Raw genomic sequence first — 23421 nt, forward strand, 5'->3', positions numbered from 1 at the left:
CACAGGACGTGGAGTGGGGAGAGGGGAAGGGAGCGTCTTGCCTTCTCCCTCACTGCTCAATGGAATGATTAAGTCCGCAGCAGAGCTAACACTGAGTATCTCAAGGATAACAAAGAGAGAGGCCAAAAACAATTCTTTATTGAATCCACTTACATATCTTCCTCAGTGGAGTGGTTTTTTTTTTTCCCATTTAACACAAACATCTTGTGAGATAGTTATTCAGATCCCTGTGACAGATAAGGAGACACTCATTTGGAGGGGAGCAGTTCAGAAAGTGCATTTGATGCTCAAATTTGGGAACTGGACGTGGAAGTTCACCTCCCTGGAGAGTAGCTTTTGGAAATCAAGGTTGAAATTGCCGGAAAAAGTAGGATGATTTTGGAGAATCCCTTGAGAGGGACTGTTTACAAGTCTGAAGGCCCAGTGACTTGGGGGTGAATTTGCTATCCACTTACCAACAGCCCTCTTAAAGTGAACGCGTCCAGTACTATGAATAGAGCCATGCTTTGGGACATCTGCACTGTCTAGCCGGGACAAGGTGGAGCTCTTGCGTGACTATGAGGGCGGCTCGGAATTGACAGCTACTTGCAGGATGTCAGCGCTTTGTCTTCTTTCCCACTGCAAAAGAACACGAGGCAGCGTTGCATCCAAGCCTGGTCAAACCCTGCCAAGGGGAGGCATTGGCAAAGATATCTCTTTTCAAACAGTAGTCACAGAGAATAAGAGGGCGGGAGGGGGCTTTAAGGAATCCCCTAAACTAGGCCTGGGCCCCACTGCTCTCGCTACGAAGATTTGGCGAGCCTGCTTAGCGTCCGCCAGGTCTCGGAGCTTCCCGAAAGGCAGGAGGACGCCAGCGGACTCGCCCAGCTCCTCCCCAACCGAGGCTGCGTCTTATTTGTAACTCCGGCAGGCCCCGGCGGTTGCCGTGGTAACGCTGCACTCCCAGCTCCGTGGGGCCGGGAGGAGGGAGGTGGGCCTTGGAGGACGTCACCCAGGCTCGGTTTGGGGCTCCTGCCTCACCCCCAACCAAATGTCTGCCAGAGAGGAAGCCGTCAGGTAGATGTTTTGTAAATGAAGGGTCCAGGGGGCTGCATTAGGACAGAAGGAAGGGATCAGGATATCTACCAGCCAACCTCTCCCCACGTCCGCTTCTGCCAACGATTTTAACAGTCCTTCAAAACAGGGAGGAGGGGACGTTGTATTCTGAGGGATTTGATCAGACGGGCCACGCCCTTTGGTCTAGTTAGGCCACGCCCACACCGGGGTGGGGCTAGTTCTAGACCATGCCCACTCCCCGAACGCGTGGGAGGGGAATCGAAATGGAGGAGTAGTGAGCTTGCTCAATTGAATTGGTTCAACCAGTCGCGAGAGGGCCTAGGGAGGGCCATGTTCCGCATGCGTCCGCCGAGGTCGCCACACCCCGCCGTTTCCGCGGCGAACCCTCGGTTTTGCGCCTGCGCGCTGCTCCCGCGAACTCACAGGTTGGGCACTCACGGAGTCGCCAGGGCGCGCAGAAGGGGAGGGGCAGGCACGATCAGGCGCGCGCGCGCTCGGAGTGACGCAAAGGGAGCAGGCGAGTCGGGAGGATCGGGTGGGTAGAGTGGTGCGGCCAGGTTGTTTGGTGGGCGGTGCGTAAGGTCGCTCTGGGCACTAGGGCGCTCATCTCACTGGGCCCTCGGTTCTACGAGCGGATCCGGGGCAGGGGGAGGGGAGTGCTGGGTCAGGGGCCGCCGCCGCCGCCGCCGCACCCGGGGAGTTCGGCCGCCTGCCCGCGCTTCGCGGGCCCTGCCGGTCAGGGTAAGCAGGCCCGAGCTTATCAGTGAGGAGCGTGAGATGAGAGAGTATGGGAGGCAAGGGGTGGGCCTGCGGGAGGAAAGGGAGTGAGCGCTTGCGTGAGGGACACGGTGTGTAAAGAGAGGCCCGTCGAATAGTAGTAATAATAACCACCACTGCCACACGATAATTCTAGTGATTTGTGCCAAGCCTTTCCAGAGTACCCTATATGCTTCATTTTTTTTTTAACTTCTGCTACAATTCTCTGAGGGGGTGTAGCATCATTAAACCCATTTTACAAGAAGGGAAAACTGAGGCACGAGAGGGGTTTAGTAACTTACGCAAAGCCATACAGCTACTCCTTGTCCTGGCTTCGAACATAGGTCTGTCTGGCCCTAATGCCTGTAGTTTTAATATCTTTGTTTTACAAACAAAAAAAGGCGGGGGGATTAGGAGGAGAAGGAGAAGGAGAAGGATGAGGGTGGTTTGAAGTGGGAGCGTGATCAGAACGGGAAGAGGAGGAGACGTGTAAGGGTGGGGACCTGAGTTTGGAACCTTGCGGGCCTCTCCCTTCTTGGTTTTTGTGGCCCCACAACTTTTCCTTGCTGTTCTGTGGCTTTGTGAACCAGATCTCTGATCTCTGGAGGAGCCTGCTTACAGGCCTGGGCCGCATGGGTGGTTTTAAGAACTGGCTGAACTACGGTTCGGTCCGGGGGAGTGTCTTGGGACGCTGTTTGGCGGGGGCAGGTCGGGGTCCAGGAGCCGAGGACAGCGGCCGCGTATGCAGAGGACCCTCTTCAAGGCGGCTGCCATTTCTTCTAGAGTGCTGTACTTCCTTTTCCATCTTATCCGTGCGCGGCAAAGCCTTTGTTCGGCCCTCTAGAATGTTTCCTTTGAAACAAAAGCAGGAAAACCAAAACATTCTTTTCCTAAGCAGGGTCTGGTACTCTGGATTGCTTGCAGAGAAAGCTTTCGGGTGACTTAATCAATTAGTTGCTCTTCAGAGCTTTCCTGTGTCAATAAGGAACTTTGTTTTGGAGAAGTTTACACTGTAGATCATTGCATTGGTTGGGGGGTGGGGGGTGGCGATCTGCACAGTTCGTTCTAAAGACCAGCCCAGGGTTGGAACCTCCGTAACTTCTGTGTGACCTTTCTTTCTTGCACAGTCTCGTATTGGGAAACAACAGGTTTCAGGGCTTGTATTTTGCTTTCATGTAAAGTGGAATAGCTCATGTGGGAATCAAGATTTAAAGTCATCCTGTAAGGCAAACATTGCATGCAACCAAAATTATCCTTAAAAATTTCTTAGGTAGATGCAGAGTTGGAGATGGCCATTGTGTTTCTCAGTATATCCAGCAGTCTTTTTTCCTTCAGTTTTGAAACTTGTTACTGTTTCTTTGGTTGTAACCAAAGAGATAATGTAATTAGGATACCTTGAGGGGTTCTTTTGCACAAATAAACACAATTGAATGGCATAAAGTCTTTCTGCACTGTAAGGTGTGCTAGAGTCTGGAAAGGAGGAAAACTAATAAGCAAGGGGAACAGTATGTTTGTGATCCCCATTTTAGGTTCATTCTGGAGTATGTGTTCACTGAGTCTGAGTGGAAAGTGGCAGGCAGAATTGCTGGCGTTATTTATTATTATTTCTCTTTCTAGGGGCTAGTATATCCAGCAATTTATGCTAAGTTAAATGTGTGTAATGTGACTCCTTTTCAGTTTTTGAGTGGCATTACACTTTGGGGTTTGCAGGCTGTTGTTTATTTCCACAATTTTCTTAGGTAAGGGTTTGGCGCAAGAATGTCTTAAGTATTTTTGGCCAGTGGTTTGCTTTTGACTTCCTCATTTGTATGTATGACAATGGTTAGCTTTTAAAAATAATTTAAAAAATTTTAAATTGGAGTATAGTTATATAAGTTACAGATGTACAGTATAGTGACTCACAATTTTTAAAGGTTATATGCCATTTATAGTTATTGTGAAATATTGGCTCTATTTCCCAGGTTGTACAATGTGTCCTTGTAGTTTATTTTATACATAATAGTTTGTACCTCTAAATCTCCTGCCCTCACATTGTAAAAAGAACTTTCTTGGAAATCGAACCCATGATACTACGTTTTTACATTAATGACTCTGAATTTCAGTTTTCTTATCTGTTAAATGTAGAGAAAAATACTGTACAAAGTTGTTGGGAGTTTTCTCCACTGTTATTTTGAAGCAAACCCCACATTTGGTACATCACCTGTAACTATTTTGCATTATATCTAAAAGGTAAGAACTTTTTCCAAAAACCATAATCACAATATATTTTAACACACAACAAAAGCAAAACAAAACCCTGAAGCAAGAAACCAAAATCATGCATTGTTCAGATTTCTACTGTCTCAAAAATGTCATAGTTTTTTTTTCTAGCAGTTTATTTAAGGCAGGATTTAACTAAGGTGTGCATGCTTTGGTTGATAGGTCTACTGAAAGTCTTATTTCTTGCAACTTATTTGTTGAATAATCTGGGTTCTGTATTTTCCCATAGAAGTTTCTGGATTTTGCTGATTGCATTTCTGTGGTGTCATCTAATGCGTTTCTCTGTCTTCTTTCTTTCCGGTAAATTGTTAAATCTAGAGGCTTGGTCAGATTCAAGTTGGATTTTTTTTAGCAAGACTATTTCATAGTGGTGATGTGTTCTGTGTGGAGGCGCTAATACCAGGTGGTCTCTTTTTGTGATGATTACAGCCATTGTGATTTTTTAACAACTTTATTGAGGTATACTTTACATACTATAAAACTCACCCATTTTTACGAAGAATTAGCTAGCTGATTTTTAGTAAATATACTGAGTTATCAATAATCATTGTAATTAAGTTTGGGTACATTTCTGTCACTTCAGTAAGATACCTCAGTCCCATTTACCTTTAACCCCTAGTCCAACCCCACCACTGTAGGCTACTATCTGTCTTTATAGATTTGTCTTTTCTCAATAATCCATATAAACGCCATTATGATTATTGCACAGATCTATGAATTCATTAGGAGTTATGAAATGAGGATATTCCATCATTCCGTATTTATATTTTGCTATATAACTTTGATAAAGAGAAACTTCCCTTTAACTATTTGGTTACTTGGGGGTATAGTTTATATAGGAAAAACAAGTAGTTTTAAAAATAAGTCCAGTCACTAGCATTCTCCAATGATGGCCAATTAAGTTTATTTTCTTAGTTCATTATGAACTCTTGAATTTAAATCTATCCGAGAAGTTGTAATGCATTGTAGTAATTATCTGTAATGATATTCACATTGTCTTTTATTTGACCAGAGGGAGCCTCTTCAGATTGTTTTCTGATTTCTTTTGACCTTAAAAGCTTCTTTCTTAGCTGGGGAGCCTGGTTGTAAGGGTTTAATGTAAATACCTGTTTGTCCTATTTTTAAAACAGCTCTTTGCTGCTTGGGTGCGAAAGATATTTTTTGTTAGAGTTACTTTTGTTGCTTTTGCTATTATGTAACTATCTCCACTTAGTGATACCCACTTCCCCTAAAGTAGTTTTGGTTGTATTTGAAATGACACAGAAAGGAAGTGTGTTGTTTCACTGGAATGCTTAACATTAATGGGCATAGAAATGGTTTTATGCCCTTTTGCAGGGGAATACCTTAAGTGTGGTTTAGAATCTAAAGTTCTGAGTCCCAACATTTAAAAAATTATGGTCAGATAATGGAATTTATTTCAACAAAGTCTGAACTTCTGCTCTTTTCTGTTCTTGATTTGGTCATTTGTAAGCCTTTAATTCATGCCCATTGTGTATAGAACAAAAATGAGAACTAGATTCTGCCTTTAAGAAGTGTCCACCACCTGTAATTTTTAGGAAGCTGCCACAGGCTACTTAAGTTTCAGAGTAATTACAGTAAGCCTAGTGTAATTTCAGAGAGGCATCTGTCAAAGTATAGACTTACTTGAATAAATGGAATTTTCAAGGGTTGGTGACAGACCAATAGATTGGTTTCTCAGAAGTGTCTCAGGGAGATGACACTTGAGACTGCCAGTTTTATTTTGACCCAGATTCTTATTGTTGCATCTGCCTTTCTTGAAAATAGAAAGCAAAGATTCATTTTACTCTTTCTAGGAATTTTCCCCTGAGTACACACACTGGAGTGGACTCTTACATTGTGTTGAGGATCCATCCGTCGGCTTGCCTTTTAAATAAATGCCCTTAAGATAAGCTTCTTTCTGTCTTTTTATAACTAGGCATCTCATTGCTGTAATAACAGCATTACTCTCAGGCTGAACCATGTTGATTGAGTTTTCTCTTGCAGAGTACTGTTGCCTCCCCAGTTTGCTCCCAGAGTATACTCTATAAGTCATTCTGTTTCTGGTTGAACTGCTTATACCTACTGTCTTTTCTGTTCCTATTGTTGAATTGCTGCTTAGTTCCTTTAGAATATTATATGCTTAAAAGTAGACATTAATAACTCAAATTCTAATTTTCATGGTGATTGTTAAAGGTTCAAATTAGCAAGTGGGATTGGTTTTTACAGCTTAAATCCCTCACTTTGTGATCTGTTTGCCTCTAGTTGTATTTGACTTTTGGAATGTGGGGAAAAAGAATTTCGTTGTTTGGGGAGTGGAGAGGCAAGTCCCAGGCCCATAGTCACCGTATGAGTGTTCAGACTTCAGTGCGAGAGTTTAGGTCCACATTCTTTCAGGCTTTCAGAGATCCTGGCACATTTAAACTGGCGAAAGTGATTTCTTTAGAAATTTTTGCATGATTTGGTCTCTGTGCAAAGTGATAAGAAAATCATGGTTGAGGGCATATTTGTGTTCACAGGGAACTATTTTAGTCTTCAGGTAGGTCTGGAGAGGGCTCAGAAACTGGTTTAGGGTAGTTTTATGTCTGTGCTAAAGGGCACCTTGGGCAAAAGTTTCTTTAGGTTTCTTAAGTAATTTTAGTCTCTTTAGGTTAACGAACTGAGGAAAGGAAGGGGGTATATACATATATAGAGAGGAGTGTGTGTGTGTGTGTGTGTGTCTGTCTGTCTGCCTTTACAAAGGCAATTTTCCCCTTTATATAAACTGGAGAATAAATATAATAGTCTTAACCTTTTAGCTTAAGCTGATGAAGTGATGGTAAAATATTGTTTTGATGTCTTTGTTGTGTTAACATCTTATGCCAATGTATAAATTAATGTGATTTCAAAATGTGCTTTTGAACTTAGATCGGATCAACCGTTGGCTCGCCCTCTGTCGTAGTCATCTGAAATCAAGTTTCTTCAGGATGCCTGCGGCACTTGTGGAGAACAGCCAGGTGATCTGTGAAGTCTGGGCCAGCAATCTAGAAGAAGAGATGAGGAAGATCCGGGAAATCGTGCTCAGTTACAGTTATATTGCCATGGTAAAGAGCTCTACTCTAGTTGACTCACTTTCTGGTATGGACTTCGGGAATATTTAATGTGGGAATTTTAAATAAATAATTAGAATAAAGCTTTGGCAAATTAAACGTGATGGAAGGCTGTGTTGCTTTTACGAAACATCAGGATAGCCAGCGTGTCTGAGAAGGGCGTAACCTCTAGTGTCTTAGATTCTTTGTGCTGTTACGCTTCGTTTGGAAGTCTTTAAAGCAGAAGTTGTCTCAGCCCATAGGTACATCTGTCACACAGATATGGTGAATTTGACAGACAGGGTTTAAAGCAGTTTTTAATGAGTAGTTGCCAGTATTTAAAAAATGAAGAGACCTTACTTAAATTCCCTATGTCTGGCATCTCTGGAAAAAAATGGGAAGATTTGGCATTATGGGGTCTCCATTCCTGCCTGACCTTGAGTGGCTGGCAGGGAACACGTGTATCGTGGTGGTATCAGGAGCCTCTTTCAGGGGAGGCAGGTACTCTTTAGTTTGCTCCAGTCCCTGTTACTCGTAACCATTTTCATACCCAGTGCGTTTCACTCCTTTATGTTAGCTGCCTGGAGTTTGTGACTCCTGCTGTGGAGATCGTAGAATTAACTCTTTAGCCTGGTATTTAGAACTCTCTATGATCTTGTTCTAGGCTTTCTACTAAAGCCACACGTGGCTGTTTATTTATGTATTTATTTTCTGAATAGCTGTTTGACCTCCCTATGTTTGTTTTTTTATTCGTATATTGTTCTCCACCTAGAGTGTTCCTAATCGACTGTATATGAACCTAGAATGTTCTTAATGGATCTGCAGTTAGTCAGCTACTTCTGTTCGGATCCTGTTCAGGATCTCCAAGTTGTGGTGCAGATCCTCATGATTCTAGGTCCTTCTGTGTAGATATCAATGAAATCAGTATTTTATGGTGAATTTTTGTGCTTGAGCTTGGGGCATGTCACCTAACTTTTATAAATTGAGGTAAAATTTTTATTTATGAATGATCACTTCAGTGCCTACTTTTCTGTGAAAATGTATGATGAGAGACTTTTTCCTTTTCTAGGACACAGAATTTCCAGGTGTTGTGGTGCGACCAATCGGTGAATTTCGTAGTTCCATAGATTACCAGTATCAGCTTTTACGGTGCAATGTTGACCTTTTAAAAATTATCCAGCTTGGCCTCACATTCACAAATGAGAAGGGAGAATATCCTTCTGGAATCAACACTTGGCAGTTTAACTTCAAATTCAACCTTACGTAAGTGTCTGAGACCCCTCTCAGTGTTATTCTTAGATCTGCTACATTTGTGCAGACTGGCTTCTAACTGATTTTATTAATTTTAAGTTTTGTTTCCACCAAACCCAAGTGGGGGTTAGACAGCTGTCAAGCATAACATGAGATAAGGAATCTCAGAATGTAATGTCCCTCTTAAAGAACTTTTACGGGGAGGGTATAGCTCAAGTGGTAGAGCGCATGCTTACCATGCGCAAGGTCCTGGGTTCAATCCCCAGTACCTCCTCTAAAATAAATAAACCTAATTACTACCTCCCACCAAAATAAAATAATGAAATAATACAATAATAAAGTTTAAAAAAATTTTACAAGTCAACAAAAAGACAACCTGGTTAAAAATAGGCACAAAATCTAAATAGACATTTCTCCAAAGAAGATTTAAAAATGGCTTATAAGGGTGGGGAGAGTAACAGCTCAGGGGTAGAGCACATACTTAGCATGTTTGAGGTTCTGGGTTCAATACCCAGTACTTCCCTTAAAAAAAAAAATGACTTATAAACCCACGAAAAGATGATCACCATCACTGATCACTAGGGAGATAACAAATCAAAACCATGAGATACTACTTCATATGTACGTGGTGGCCTTAATCAAAAAGACATAATAACAAGTATTGGTGAGGGTGTGGAGACATTAGAGTCCTCATATATTGCTATTGGGAATATAAAATGGTGTAGTCTATTTGGAAAACAGGCAGTTTCTCTAAAGGTTAAAAATAGAGTTACCGTATGATCTAGCAGCTCCACTCCGACGCATATAGCCAAGAGAAATGAAAACATACATGCATGTATAACTTGCACCTGCAGGCTCACAGCAGCATTATTCATAAAGGCCCCAAAGTGGAAATTCTGAATGTCTGTGAAGAGGAATGGATAAATGTGGTATATCCATGCCACTGGATAGTAAAAAGGAATGAAGTACTAATATGTGCTGTACATTGATGAGCTTTGAAAACATGCTAAAGGAAAGAAGCCAGACACACAAGACCACATATTATATATTCTGTTTATACAAATGTCCAAAATGGGCAAATGTATAGAGACAGAAAATAGATTAGTAGTTGTCTAGAGAGGGCAGTGGGGAGGTTACAGGTTAATGGCGAGTGATAGCCTAATGGATATGGGGTTTCTTTTTGAGGTCGTGAAATGGTTTCTAATTGGTGGTGGTTGTACAACTCTGTGAATATACTAAAAACTATTGAGTTGTATACTTTGAATGAGTGAATTGTTTAGTATGTGGATTATCTATCTCAATAAGGCTGTTTGGAATGAAAAAATGAAATCAATTCCCTAGTTAGGAGATCAGTGTTGAATTACAGTTCTTAGCGGGGTGAATTTGGATCAGTTATTTTACCTTCTGTAGTTCAGTTTCCTTATCTGTAAGACAGGGTTATTACTGTCTTTCATAATAGATATAAGGTATGGAGTAGGTGCTAATCAAGGGTAATTGGAACTGAAACCTATATGATTTTGAACAAATTTTGATGCTCTTTAAAAAAAATTGTGGTTAAAAACCACATAACATAAAATTTACTGAATTACCTTATGTGCTTGCTGGAACACTGGAAGCAATGAATTGATCTGTTCTTAAACTATGGAAGCATTTCAGGAACACTTGTTCTGTAATGTGTAAGTTATGGTAGTACTGTTGCCCACTACTTCTGTGACCTTACCCACTAAGTGAACACCTTTCTTTTTAGAGAGGACATGTACTCCCAGGACTCCATAGATCTCCTTGCTAACTCAGGACTGCAGTTTCAGAAGCATGAAGAGGAAGGGATTGACACGTTGCACTTTGCAGAGCTCCTTATGACGTCAGGGGTGGTTCTCTGTGACAACGTCAAGTGGCTTTCATTTCACAGGTCAGTCTGAGAGAATGTGCTTCTCTCTTGCTTTGGGAGCAGGAAATTGAATTCTCATGGTATTTTTGCAGTCCTCTTGGTTCTCTTTTGTGGCTCACATCAGCTATAATGATGAAATGGTAACTGTTGCTCACATTTCAATATTTCAGAAAACACTTTGGAGCTTATGGTGGTTTGTTTCACACAGTATTAGGCTCTTTCATGTGGCTGTCAGTGGGTATATGTCAAGTTGAAAGGTGGAGGGTCGGAGGGATGGAAGCACTTGATTGTCTTTTAAATGGCTTGCCTGGGTTTTCTTTGGTACTCAAAAGCCATATTCTGCTTAGGAGATGTTATTTTTACTGTGCAGTACTTTTGAATTATTGATGAATAAAACGCACATTTACAAACCCTTGGGTTCTCTTATGTATCTCCCATATGAATTTGTTATGTTGTTTTTTAATGGAAAGTTCAGATTATAGTAGGTTAAACTACTTTGGAAAACTGAAAGTTCCTGACACAAGGTAGCATCATAAGCTCTGAGAAATAAAGCAGTCGAACACCGGGGTCTGATCACTGCTTCTCTTTCATCTCATTGCCTCATTTTCTCCTTGTAGTGGCTATGACTTTGGCTACATGGTAAAGTTACTTACGGATTCTCGTTTGCCAGAAGAGGAACATGAATTCTTTCATATTCTGAACCTTTTCTTCCCATCCATTTATGATGTGAAATACCTGATGAAGAGTTGCAAAAATCTTAAGGTACGTAATATTTTTCTTAATACTAGTAACAGCAGTGACAGAAGCAGACTTGTCATTTTGCCTTATTGCAGTTTGTTCAGCATGTGCCCTTGAGTGCCTGCTAGGTGCCAGCATTGTGCTCAACAGGGTGCATATAGGGCTGATCAGCACAGGGATTTGTGTGTAACTGTCTTGAACCTGGGCATGAAGGGACCCCTCTGCTTCTCTTACTGTAAGGCAGGCATTCTTCATGTAGGGCTCATGAACCTAGTGAAACAGTGGGCAACATGAGGTGTGTGTACAAGTTGTTAGGGATGGGGTCTGCAGTGTGCCAGACTCTCAGAAGGGTTCTTCACCCTAGACAGTTTAAGAACTCCCCACCCTAATTGTTGACACAAGAGGTTTGCTGCTAGAATTGGATTGGCATTTACTGTTTCCTCAGCCTTGTTTCACAGCAGTTAGGACTTTCAGGGGCAGAGGTCTGACAAAATTAATGATGCAGAAAAGAAAGGAGTGAAAAGTGGAGTATGGCACAGTGTGTCATTTGGAGGGTTAAAAGGGAGTACTGCTGGGTTAAGGCCTGTTAAGTAAATAGCCTGTTCCTATTTCCCTATCACCAAAGGAAGGAAACTCAAGAATAGACAGAATTGACTCCAGTGGAGGAGTTGGGTCTGTAATATTACATTTGTTTTCCTTGCATCTCCAGGGAGGTCTTCAGGAAGTTGCTGATCAGTTGGATTTGCAGAGAATTGGAAGACAGCACCAGGCAGGCTCAGACTCACTGCTGACAGGAATGGCCTTCTTCAGGATGAAAGAGGTAAGGCCAAGGCTTTTGGGGCTGAAGTTTGTTGCAAATTTACAGTTTCTGCTGGCAGCTGATGAGCACTTTGAAAGCAGTTGCTTTTGGTTTGTTTGTTGTGCATATGTTCAATATGTTAAATGTGATTTGGGAGGCACAGAAGCATTTTGAAAAGGTGGCCACTCAGCATGCTTAAGATTAGATGTGTACTTGGTGTTCCTCGCACCTCTAATCCTTGCAATTATTTGCTTTTCTTCTCATTTCTATAATATGAACACATTTGTTAAACCATCCACTTATTTTATGCTAAGTTCTGTTAATGATCAGATGTTCCACAGCTATCCTCACACTCAATGGTGAAAAGCTAAAATCTTTCCTCTAAGATCTGGAACAAGACAAGGATGCCCACTCTCACCACTTTTATTCAGCGTGATATTGGAAGTCCTAGCTGGAGCAGTTAGGCAAGAAAAAGAAATACAAGGCATCCAAATCGGAAAGGAGGAAAACTGTCACTATTTGCAGATTATGTATTATATATAAACAGTCCTAAAGATGCCACCAAAAAACCTTTAGAACTAATAAATGAATCCAGTAAAATTGCAGGATACAAAATTAGTATACAAAAATCTGTTGTTTCTATACATTAATAGTGAATTGTCAGAAATTATGAAAACAATTCCATCGAAAAGAATAAAATAACCTAGGAATAAATTTTACCAAGGAAGTGAAAGACCTGTAAACTGAATACTATAAGACACTGATGAAAGAAACTGAAGAAGATAAAAATAAATGGAAAGATATTCTGGGCTCATGGATTGGAAGAATTAATATTGTTAAAATGTCCATACTACCCAAAGCAGTCTACAGATACTTTGCAATCCCTATCGAAATTCCAGTGGCATTTTTCACAGAAATAGAACAAACAATCCTAAAATTTGTATGGAACCACAAAAGATCCTGAATGGCCAAAGCAGTCTTGGAAAAGAAGAACAAAGCTGGCAGCATCGTGCTCCCAATTTTGTCCCCCAGGTACCTTTGGTAAGATGTCTGGAGACATTTTTGGCTGTCCCAACCTGGGGGAGTAGGGTTGTATGCTACTGGCCAGGGAAGCTGCTAAACATCGTACAGTACCACACACATTGGACAACCTCCCTCTCCCCCCAAGCAAAGAGTTAATCCTGCCCAGTAGTGCCCCAAAGGTTGAGATACCTTGCTGTGTAAGTGCTTAGTGTCCACTTTCTCACTTAGAACAAACTATTGTTACCTTATCCTGTTTTACCATGACTTCAGAAGCGTTGAGGTGACTTTCCTAAGATCACACGAGTCAGCTCAAGCTCTTAGCCACTGCATTGCCTGTTAGGAGAGGAGGTAGAGACAGTTGTACTAAGCAGCAGCAGCAGCACAGAGTTCTGGCAGTAAAAACTCATGGACAGTAGAAGTCTGTTCAGAGAGGGGGTCCTAGAGAGAGAGAAACATGAAAAGAATATAGGAAAGGTTTGGAGCCTTTCTTTATGAAGTTAGTTTCTAGTTGGCTAGATTTTCAGGGCTTTAAGAGAGCTGGGAGGTGCTGATGTGGTAGTGTTGCACCTTGGCATGACTCTTGGCATGGTTCTCACAGGGGTTCTCTGTCCTCTTCTGCAGTTGTTTTTTGAGGACAGTATTGATGATGCCAAGTACTGTGGGCGGCTCTATGGCCTAGGCACGGGAGTGGCCCAGAAGCAGAATGAGGATGTGGACTCTGCCCAGGAGAAGATGAGCATCCTGGCGATCATCAACAACATGCAGCAGTGATGGCGGCGAGGCTCTGCAGGGCAGGCCTGGTCCCAGAGTGGTGCTCACCGTGCTGACTGTCTGTGTACACTTGTCTTCCTTCCCAAGAGAAAACACTTCTTTTGAGCAAACTGTACCTACCATCTGCGTTGACAGAAAGACTTTTGTTTCACTGAAGACAAAAGATGCCTTTATTTTAGATCCAGAAGAAGGGAGTTTGCTCTGAATTTGTAAACACGTCTTCCCTATTCCTCATCCCTAAGCCTCTCCTCTCCAGTTGCCTCCTGCCACCAGCATCCATGGCTCATTTGACATCTTTTTAAATATTCAGGACAAGTCAGAAACAAACTAGTAAAATGTATATAACTCTTACCTGTTGTCATTCTTTTTCTTTTAAATTTGTTGCTAACCTCTGAGGATGAAGACGTCTTGCTGTGATTCTCAGCTGAGCTGAGGGCTTCGAGGGAAAGTAGAACAAAATGGTGGTCTTGTGAAGTGGATTATAGATGTTGAGTCTCTTCCTTTTGTTTTTTTTATTTTGACCTTTCTTGAGGACATTTGCTTTCCTCATATCTTGTTAGTCTTTCTTTATGTACTATTACATGGAAATGAATTACTCAGTGCTGAAATATGAAGACCAGATAATGAAAACTTTTCTTAAAAACAAAATTCTACTGAATCTGCCTACCCTTTATTCACGAGGAACTCCAGAATGGATATTAAATTAGTCACGTAAGTGTCTTTAAGTCTGTGTTCCATTGTGCCACTGAGATTTGCTGTCACATGTGCATCATTCGAAATCATTTTGAGTTTTCATTTTGTAAAACATCCTGGATTTGATGCTGAAGGAAGTTAGTAGGGGCAGATTTTTGGATCATAAGTCTGTTATATTTTCAGTAATGTGATTTCAGATGGTCATCTATATTCTCCTGTCTCTCTTATCTGTCTTCCCTGCTTTTCCTTTTCAGAAAAATGAAGAGAAGTTAGGGAGAGGGATTAATGTGAGTACCAGGAATGTGAGTCTAAAAAGTTATAGTGGTTACATGTAAGCAGAGCAGTAAGGAATTTGGTTTACAGAGTTCTTTTGGAGTAATATCCCACAACTGGGGTAAGAAGCTCAGGACTGTGATTTTTTTTTTTAAACTAGTCATTTAAAAAGTACACTGTATTTTTTTTGAATGACTACAGTACAGACAATTTCAAAAAACCAAAAACTCTGTTGGAATAGTGGAGATGAAAACTGGTAACTCACTGAAGTGGGTGAATAGTCTTGCATTTTAAAAGCTTATGGAAAACTCAATTTGAAATGATTAAAAAATGTCAAGTATTATAAGCTAGTATTTAAGATGCTTGTAAATATTATTTATGTTTTTAATTTTGTAAAATAAAGATTTCTTTTTAACCACTGGCATGAAGGTTTGGTCTTTCAAAGCTCTGAATTGCTGGCTCTAGAATATGGTCGTTTACTGTCAGTGACATGGAAGCATCTTGTCTGTTCCCAAACTCTTCCTCTGTTTTCTCCAAGTTGGCTTGCATACATGATGTCTCATTTTGTAGGAAGCTTTTAATGAGCAGCTGTGTAAATGGAATTGTCTCTTCACTTACACCCCCTGCTGATTATTTGGCGTTACTAGGAAACCAGTTTTAATTCTATTTCCTGGTGCTACTGCCTTATATATGGCTGATTGGCTTGTTAACTAGTGGACTACTTTTAGACAAATTGAACTTCTGATATCCTAGTCTTGGTTCAGGACTTCGTTTCTAGTCCTTCTATTGATCCCCAAAGGTGGGGTTGTAAGAAGTCAGGTGCAGGAGCAGATCTTGGATTTGACTGAGATGTTCACATTTTGGAAGAGATATATTTATCATGTTAAGATTTATGGTAAAAGCAGCAAAGGTCATAGGTTCTCAACCAAGGAGCTTTGACATGCTGGTGACTGTGAGGCCGACACAGATGTCCTAACAAATTTGGATTAAAGTAGGGATTTCATCTTTGCCACAGTTGAGAACAGACGTACTGACATGTCAGGAGAAATGCTGAGTTTGAAGGGTTGAGGAACTCAGTGTTAAGTGGGGGTCTGGTCATTGCTTGGGAGAGTTGAGAGACAGCTTGTTAAAGTGGTGCTAAAAAAGGGGCACAAGTCTAGTAGAACTGGAAAGAACATCACCTTGTATAAATACTATTGTGTATAGAGCTGTCTGAGTGGTTATCTTCGTAAAGGAATGGTCCTGAAGGATGACCAAGAGAATGCTCACTGTGGTGTAATTCAGCTCCTCCGCATACATAGTAGTCCTCCCTCACCTGCGGGGTAACTGGTAGCACTGAACCCTACATGGGTACTGTTTTTTCCTATACTAACAGGCAGGTAGCATACAGTGTGGATATGCCGGACAGAGGGATGAGTCACATCAAGAGTGACGGAGTGGGACGGCTGTGAGACGCTACTCAGAGTGGGCATGATTTAAACTTAAAAATTGTTTATTTCTGGAATTTTCCAGTTAATATTTTTGGACTGCTGTTGACTGTGGGTAACTGAAACTGTGGAAAGCGAAATCGTGGCTGGGTGGGGAGCTATTTTACTGCTAAGTGTTCTTGAATTCCTGTGTTCTGTTAATGTAGTAAGGTTGACGACCAGCCTCAAGCCTTAGTTGTCAGCCAGTGCTGGTATGAATGAGCTCAGTTTAGAGTCCTCTAAGTTCAAGTTATTAATGAGCATTCTTTCAGTTTCCTGATTTATTCAGTCTGTAAGTTTCCATTATGCACTTATTAGATACTAGACACTGTAAGTAGGTGCTAGGGATAAAACAGTACATGGAAGACATAATCTCTACCCTCATTTGAGCTTACAATCTATAGCTGTATTGCCAAGAGTAATTTATAAAAATACCATTTGTGAACTATAAAGTACAGGTTGCTGATGTCCTTGAGGTTTAAGTTCAAGGACAGTCTTCTTAGAGAAAGGACGTTTCATCTGAAATTTAATAGATGAACCAAAGTGGGCCAGGTAGAGGAACAAAACGGGCAAAACCCCTGAGATGACAAGAGAACTTGGTGGGTTCCAGCAGCTCAGAGGCCAGTGTGGCTGGAATCTAGAATCAAGGATGGGAATGTCTGGACAGGAGGCCCAGAGGTTAAGGACTGGGACCAGGCACAGCTTTTATAAGCCACATTCAAGAGTGTCTCCTTTCTAATAGCAATGGGAAACTACTGAAAGTTTTCTAATGGGAAGCTGATGAGATTTGTCATTTAGACTAATCATTGGTATATGAAGAATGGATAATTAGTAACAAAGAGCAGATTCAGGGAGATGCTGGGAGTGGGAGGCTAGTGCTGTCATCTGGGTAGTAGGATGGTGGTTTGTATTAGAGATACAGTTGCCTATCAGAGCTAGAGTTACTTTGGATGGGGTAAAGTATCAAAACTAATTCTTCAGTTATTTATTGATATATCTTATCCAGTCAGAAAGCTTGAGTCATCTCCTCTGTGCTTTGGCTCTTCATGGTTCTAATGATTAGGGAGAGGGAAATGAAAACCATTTATTCAGATTTGAACAGCTTGATACAAACAGTACAGTATCTAGTATTGGAAAAATGGAGTTTTGTCACTTTTGTCATCTTTGCTTTGGGTAGTTTTCTTGCTTAGTTGTCCGTAATTCTTGTTCTTACCAAAGCGGTAATTGGGGAGTGTGCTCACAGGGGATGGTTTTGGTAAATCATGAAGGAGTTTAGAATTCCAGTTTAATAATACTGCTCTTTACTCAAGTGGAAGGGAATAAATATTTTTTTCATTTCTGTAAGTGAAGCATTTGTTTAACAAAGATTGTAGAGCTGGTTGGTATTGAGTTCTCCACTTAAGCATGTCTATTTATATCTTTGCAACAAAGTAGATTCTCCAGCCACTAGTAACAATGCATCTTCTAACTAAAGTTTACTTAACGCTGTAAATAACTATGAGGATCTAAATCCTACAATAGTTCCTTTTTTGGTTTAGCATGTTAAAATCCTAAAGCTAGGTCTAATAAAACCAAACCAAACCAAACCAAACCAAAACCCCAGGGAGTCAGATCTTTGAAAACTGACTCTTAAAACGTTTTCCTTCCTAGAGAGTTCCTTTTAAATAAATTTCATTCTTGCTGGCCTCACCACCCGCAACTCTGGGAAATAATTGAAAAATAAATGGCATTGGAGGAGGAAAGCCTTCACGATGAATAGCAAAATAGTTCAATTAATGGGAAAGAGTGTTCCCTACCAACCTCACCCCAGACTGCCTGATTTTTACATCCTAGCAACCGGGATATAATGGAAACATCTGTTCCTGACACTGTTCAACTATGGAAATAACCAAAGAGAAGACAAGATCTCAAGAAAATGCTCATTAGTAGGGGGGGAAAATCAACAACAAAACCCCAACAAAACAACAACAAAACCCCCCCAAAACTCCAAAGGATTTACCATTAAATAGTATGTAGGATTCCATTATGCCAAAGTTGGAGTCCAGTGATCCCAAAATTACATATGCAAGATGAGGAATATGCATTTTTCTTCAAAGATCATCTGTGGCTTTAATTTCCAAAGGGTCCTGTGATCCAAAAAAGATTAAAGAACCACTGAAAAGGTAATTTCTTCCCGAGCTATTTTGATCACCATCAGTCATTTCTTACAAAACCGAAGGGATAAGACACATTTGAGTTAGTTATTTGTTCTTCTAAAGCTTTCGTAAGGGATTTGTTCAAATAAGCTATCCAGGAAACACTAAAACCAAACTTTTGACCTAAAGTTCAGATAGGGTAAAGAGTCAACATGATGGGTAAGGCCTATTTCACATTCAAACTTCAGTCTGGAAGAGCAGAAGGGGAGAACCCAGGTTAACAAAAACAGGGAAGAAAATGATACCAATAGTCATAAAATGCAGCAATTCTATCTCAAACAAGACTGACGTATTTATGATCAGGTGAAGCATTTATAAAGGTAGCCTGTGTTGAAGAATATGACACTTTGGGTGATTTAAAAAGTTTCTCCTCTTTGGGTGAAACCTGCATAAGGCTTTAGAGATGACCAACAATCACTCTGCAGGTGTTAGTTCTGAATAACTACTGCTGGCTTTTCATAATCTTTCCTCCCTGGAAACCACAGTTGAGTCCAAAGGCAGATTCCACTGTGCCTAAGCGTAGAGTAGATTCAAACTTGACCCTTATTTGTATTTTTTGGATCACTGCAGAAACATCTCTGGATCAAAGTGAATGTCTGGCGAGGTATAACTGCAGAGGTGAAAGGTGTTGGGTATTTTGAATTTGGCACAGTTTCTTAAAGGTCCTTGAAAGTTCATGTGCAGAAGGTCTGGCAGTGTCTTTTGTAAACTTTAGTGTTGCTGTATTTTTGAAGGAGCTCTTGAGCCTGTTGCTGCATTTCGTGCGTCACACAGCCAGGATGTTGAGACTTGATGTGAAGCAGGATGAGGCAGCACTCCAGCACATCTGGGAAGGGCCAGGTCTGAAAGATGACACGGGGATGAACAAGGAAGCATTTGCAAAAGAGCCACAATCACCTGCACAGAAGGCTGCAGCGACTCAGCCTCAGGTACTAACACTTCTCAGGCATGGCTGAGCCATTCCTCTCCTCAGGCTCTTCTTTATTTACTCTAAGGAGAGATGATACTCAAAACTGGGGTGTCCCTCTCAAAAGATCCAGACTTTTTCCAGAGCCCTACTCAAATTAATTCAAAACATGATGCTTCCCTTACTACTTAAGGGCCACATCCAGATACACCTATCCATCTGTAAGCAATCAGATACGTGGTAGCAACTGTAATTTTATTTTACTTCCAGCTACAAAATTTGTTAGATTTTTCTGAAGACTGAGGTTAGAAATTTGCTGTGTTGTCAGTAATTCTACTCTTATAAAACATTTTAGTTAACCAAAGGATCCTGAATTTTTTAAGCATATACAAATATGCAGAGATTTTAGAAACTTAACAGAGAAGTAGATGACCACTAAAGAATCTGGTGTAGTCAAGTGATATTACAGAAAGTAATGTTTTACCAAATGATCTGCTATATAAATCTTACCTTAATACTCTCAGGAAACTTAGCTATTCTCTCATTCGCTTCTGTAAGCCTTTTGGTTAATTCAGGCAAAGAAACTGGCTCACTTTTTTCTTCTTTACTAGTAATGATAATAAAAAAAAGTACAAGTCATATGTCTTGCCCCACATATTATCTATATAAACAAAATTATATTATCCTATAAACAAAATTACTCTGTCACCTGGGTCTTTATCTCATCTTTGAATACAAAGGCCAAGAGAAGGGAATTTAATGTGATATGGTATAGTTTTCAAAATGCAGTATCATTCCTCACCATTTTCCAAATCCCCACTTCTTAGACATATAGCTCCAATGAAAATTAAGAACCTGTAGGGGATTCAACCTGCAGCCAAGTGCAGAGGGCCTGGATTTCTCTGGGGAATGGTTAGACAGAGCTGGAGTTCCTACCCATGGGATGCATGGATGCACATTTTTCTGGAGTGTCTTAAGCTTTTCAAAGGGCTCCTCTGATCCAGAGGTTAAGAGCTGCTGGGTTAGATAACTTTTTAGTGCTTTTCCTGTTATTAAAAGCAAACCTAAGGCTGCCTAGAGTGTGGGAGCTTACTAGAAAAGTAACTCAAAACTCTGACTTAAGATGTCAATGGGAGTATTTTTAGAGCAAAAAAAAAAAGTAGGGATTTCAAAGCTTCTTAATGTTTTAAAGTTAGCAATAACAGCCATATGTTTATTGACTGTACTAGTTACTATGTTTTAGGCCCTGTGCTGGGGGGATATAATCAAGGTAAAAGGCACTTGGAAGAACCAAGCAGTATTTGCTTAGCACTGCAGATGCCCACAGAAAAGTGCCCTGTGGTAATGCAGATGGGCTGTACAATGATTGGTGATTGGCTGCTGCCATCCACCTGGCCCCTGATTTCAACAGAAGTAATTAAGATGCTACATACAGCAGTCTGGTCATCTGGGATTTTCTCAGCTCAGCGTGTAGTTCTGTACACTACTCTTCTGTGTGTTTTTTGGTATACTACCGAACAAGTGAAAAACAATGGTTTTCATTAATGATGTGATAATGCAACTCCCATTTTTTACATGATTGATTTTTTGGGGAATCTACGCTTATTGGACAAAGGTAGGGTTTATTGTACTACTGTTATTAACAATATTTGTGATTTTGTTTAATTCTCAAGCAAGGTTGGAGTTTGTACTCCCATTTATGGACAAGGGAACTAAAGCTCAGAGACACTAAGACTCTTGTCAGGTCACTGAGCAGGATCAGATTAGAACCCCACACCTGACTCCAAAGCCTGTGCTTTAATGACTACATTGTGGTGCTTCCAAGTGACCAGATCAGTCTCGTCAAGCACTAGGTGAGAATCCAGCAGGGTATTTTTAGCTCCACCTGGTAGTGAATTAGTACTCACCACTGGTGCTGAGAACCAGAGAGGGACTGTTCTGCTTCCTGTTCAGGTTCATTCTTAGCAGGACCATCTGCCGTAGGTTTGCAGAGTTGTCTCTTCTGGTGTTGGCGGATCATGTCTGCCAGGGTTTCTTGGACTTCAGCAACAGTTCTCTGTGAATTTTGGAGACTGGCATGCTCTTCTGAAAAGAGCTCCTTACAAGCTCTCAGTATTTGCTCACCTTCTTCTGTGAGTCTCACGTCTAGTTCTGGAGGCCTGCTTGGCTCTGGCTGAGAAGCTTTGGGCTCAGTTTCTTCAGGGCTGACATTGTTCAGCTGCTGGCTTTGCTCAACAGAAGTCATCCTTCTGTGAGCAGCCCTTACCCAGATGCTGGATTCAGGGCAAGGCCCGGAGAGAGACCACCAGAATTCATACAGACGTCCGTAAATAAAAAAAGCCTCCAAACTTTTGAAGGCTGGTGTGGTGGGGGACTGATGGTCACCCAGTTTGTCTCTAAGGTGGTCACAGCCTAGGAGAAGAACAGGATTTAGGGTTGTGCATTTCTTTATCTGCCAGAAATCTGGCTTCCTGCCCCCATGTTGTTTCCTGTCACCCAAGAGGCAGATCACATCCCCCATGTGATTCACGGGACTACATGCCTCCCATCAAAAGCCAAGCAGAGCTAAACACTTCCTAGCCCAGGATGATGTTCTCATTGCTAGACCACTTCAAGAATGACAGAAAAAGTATTCCATCTGTGCTACTGAAGGCTCTGGGGGTAAGATCCCACCGTGTCTCTGAAAAAACACTATGATTTAGTTCTGTAACAAGAAATGTCTTCTCCATTCTTACTAACTTGTGAACACACTGATATTTCTCTCTCTCTCTCTAGCTCTGTGTAGGAAAGTATGTAGCAGACAGTAAGGGGGGTAGGACCAGGTAAAGGAAAACAGCTCGGTCTTTTGGGCTACCTCTTAGGAACCTGGATAAGCCAATTCAAACTTTCTACTAAGTGACTGTCTCTGTCTTTCAATGACCTATGTACTCCTGGTGCCACACCACTGGGCTGTGGTTATAGGATCCATTAGTGACTGGGCCCCTGCATAACTGGGGGGTCACTTACCCTCAGGAAGAAAGGCTGAGTGCACTTCCTGCATGATGGTGAAATTTCCTGAGTCGTAGCTCCGCATTACAGCCCGAAGCAGTTCTTCCACAGCTGTGTCCCAGGAGGCCACCTGCTGGCTCAGCACTGCCAGGGTCAGGTCATGGCAAAGGTGAAGCAGGAGCTGGAGGGAGGAGTTAGAGAGTCAGATCTCAGTCAAACACCCTGTCATAGCAAGCACTGGATGATACCAGAAATGTTCCTGTTTGGTGCAGCCATAGTGGAAAACAGTATGGAGATTCCTCAAAAGACTAGGAATTGACTTACCATATGACCCAGGAATCCCGCTCCTGAGCATATATCTGTATAGAAGGAACCCTACTTGAACAAGACACCTGCACCCCAGTGTTCATAGCGCTATTTGCAGTAGCCATGGAAACAGCCTAAATGTCCATCAACGGATGACTGGATAAAGAAGATGTGGTATATTTATACACTGGAATACTACTCAGCCATAAAAAACAACACAACGCCATTTGCAGCAACATGGATGTTCCTGGAGAATGTCATTCTAAGTGAAGTAAACCAGAAAGAGAAAGAAAAATACCATATGAGATCACTCATATGTGGAATCTAAAAAAAAAAGGAACATAAATACAAAACAGAAACAGACTCATTGACATAGAATACAAACTTATGGTTGCCAAGGGGGTGGGGGTGGGAAGGGACAGACTGGGAGTTCAAAATTTGTAGATGCTGATAGGCATATGCAGAATAGATAAACAAGATTATACTGTACAGCACAGAGAAATATATACAAGATCCTGTGGTAGCTCACAGTGAAAAAAAATGTGACCATGAATATACGTATGTTCATGCATAACTGAAAAACTGCTCTACACTGGAATTTGACACAACATTGTAAAATGACTATAACTCAATAAAAAACGTAATTAAAAAAAATGTTCCTATTAACTACATGTGGGAAGAAATACAGTCTACATTTAAGAAAGGCCCTCCACCCCCCTCACCCATTTTTGCTTTCCCATCTGAAACTTTCATATGTAGTTGCATTGCAACATGCACTGTCTGGTGTTAAAGTCTGCTCATGTTAAGAAAATGCCTTGATATTTGCATTTAATTAAAACAAAAAGTGAGTTTCTGGAACCAAAAGCTCTAATTAAAAAAAACTAGAGTGTAATTAAGAAAATTTATCAATTTTAAGTGTGTAGTTTGATTAATTTTGATAAACCCACACACACACGCACATGGTGTAACTGCCGCCAAAATCAAGAC

At 41.2% G+C, this 23421-nt stretch overlaps 2 protein-coding genes across 7 annotated transcripts in view; one reads left to right on the forward strand and one right to left on the reverse strand.

The window, feature by feature from the left end:
• Nucleotides 1–1509: 1509 nt before the first annotated feature.
• CNOT8 (CCR4-NOT transcription complex subunit 8) lies at nucleotides 1510–14994 on the forward strand. Of its 3 annotated transcripts, none has more exons than XM_064484483.1 (7): nucleotides 1510–1591; nucleotides 6976–7151; nucleotides 8206–8399; nucleotides 10135–10296; nucleotides 10893–11037; nucleotides 11723–11833; nucleotides 13457–14994. In XM_064484483.1, the coding sequence occupies exons 2-7, from the start codon at nucleotides 7035–7037 to the stop codon at nucleotides 13604–13606; spliced, it is 879 nt and encodes a 292-aa protein (XP_064340553.1). In that variant the 5' UTR covers nucleotides 1510–1591; nucleotides 6976–7034; the 3' UTR covers nucleotides 13607–14994. The 3 variants fall into 3 exon arrangements, with proteins under 3 accessions (XP_064340553.1, XP_064340554.1, XP_010985563.1); XM_064484484.1 differs by having other exon boundaries at nucleotides 1556–1573; XM_010987261.3 differs by lacking the exon at nucleotides 1510–1591 and adding an exon at nucleotides 1619–1797.
• Nucleotides 14995–17945: 2951 nt separating this feature from the next.
• Nucleotides 17946–23421, reverse strand: part of GEMIN5 (gem nuclear organelle associated protein 5) — a 39746-nt gene continuing 34270 nt past the window's right edge. For all 4 annotated transcript variants that reach the window (XM_010987260.3, XM_031449404.2, XM_010987259.3 and 1 more), the window contains exons 25-28: nucleotides 22147–22309; nucleotides 21048–21552; nucleotides 19651–19747; nucleotides 17946–19075 (exon numbers count right to left, since the gene is read on the reverse strand). In XM_010987260.3, the coding sequence (XP_010985562.3) occupies nucleotides 18908–19075; nucleotides 19651–19747; nucleotides 21048–21552; nucleotides 22147–22309 (933 nt within the window). In that variant the 3' untranslated portion in view covers nucleotides 17946–18907. The remainder of the gene's footprint in view (nucleotides 19076–19650; nucleotides 19748–21047; nucleotides 21553–22146; nucleotides 22310–23421) is intronic.

The sequence above is a fragment of the Camelus dromedarius genome, chromosome 3 (genome assembly GCF_036321535.1).
Source record: "Camelus dromedarius isolate mCamDro1 chromosome 3, mCamDro1.pat, whole genome shotgun sequence".
NCBI classification, from domain to species: domain Eukaryota; kingdom Metazoa; phylum Chordata; class Mammalia; order Artiodactyla; family Camelidae; genus Camelus; species Camelus dromedarius.

Excerpts from the sequence above, each read along its gene's own strand:
- CNOT8 (XM_064484483.1), top strand. The coding sequence starts at position 7,035 with ATGCCTGCGGCACTTGTGGAGAACAGCCAGGTGATCTGTGAAGTCTGG. Across the intron at positions 8,400-10,134 it reads AACTTCAAATTCAACCTTAC|AGAGGACATGTACTCCCAGG; the intron begins GTAAGTGTCTGA and ends CTTTCTTTTTAG. Across the intron at positions 11,834-13,456 it reads CCTTCTTCAGGATGAAAGAG|TTGTTTTTTGAGGACAGTAT; the intron begins GTAAGGCCAAGG and ends CCTCTTCTGCAG.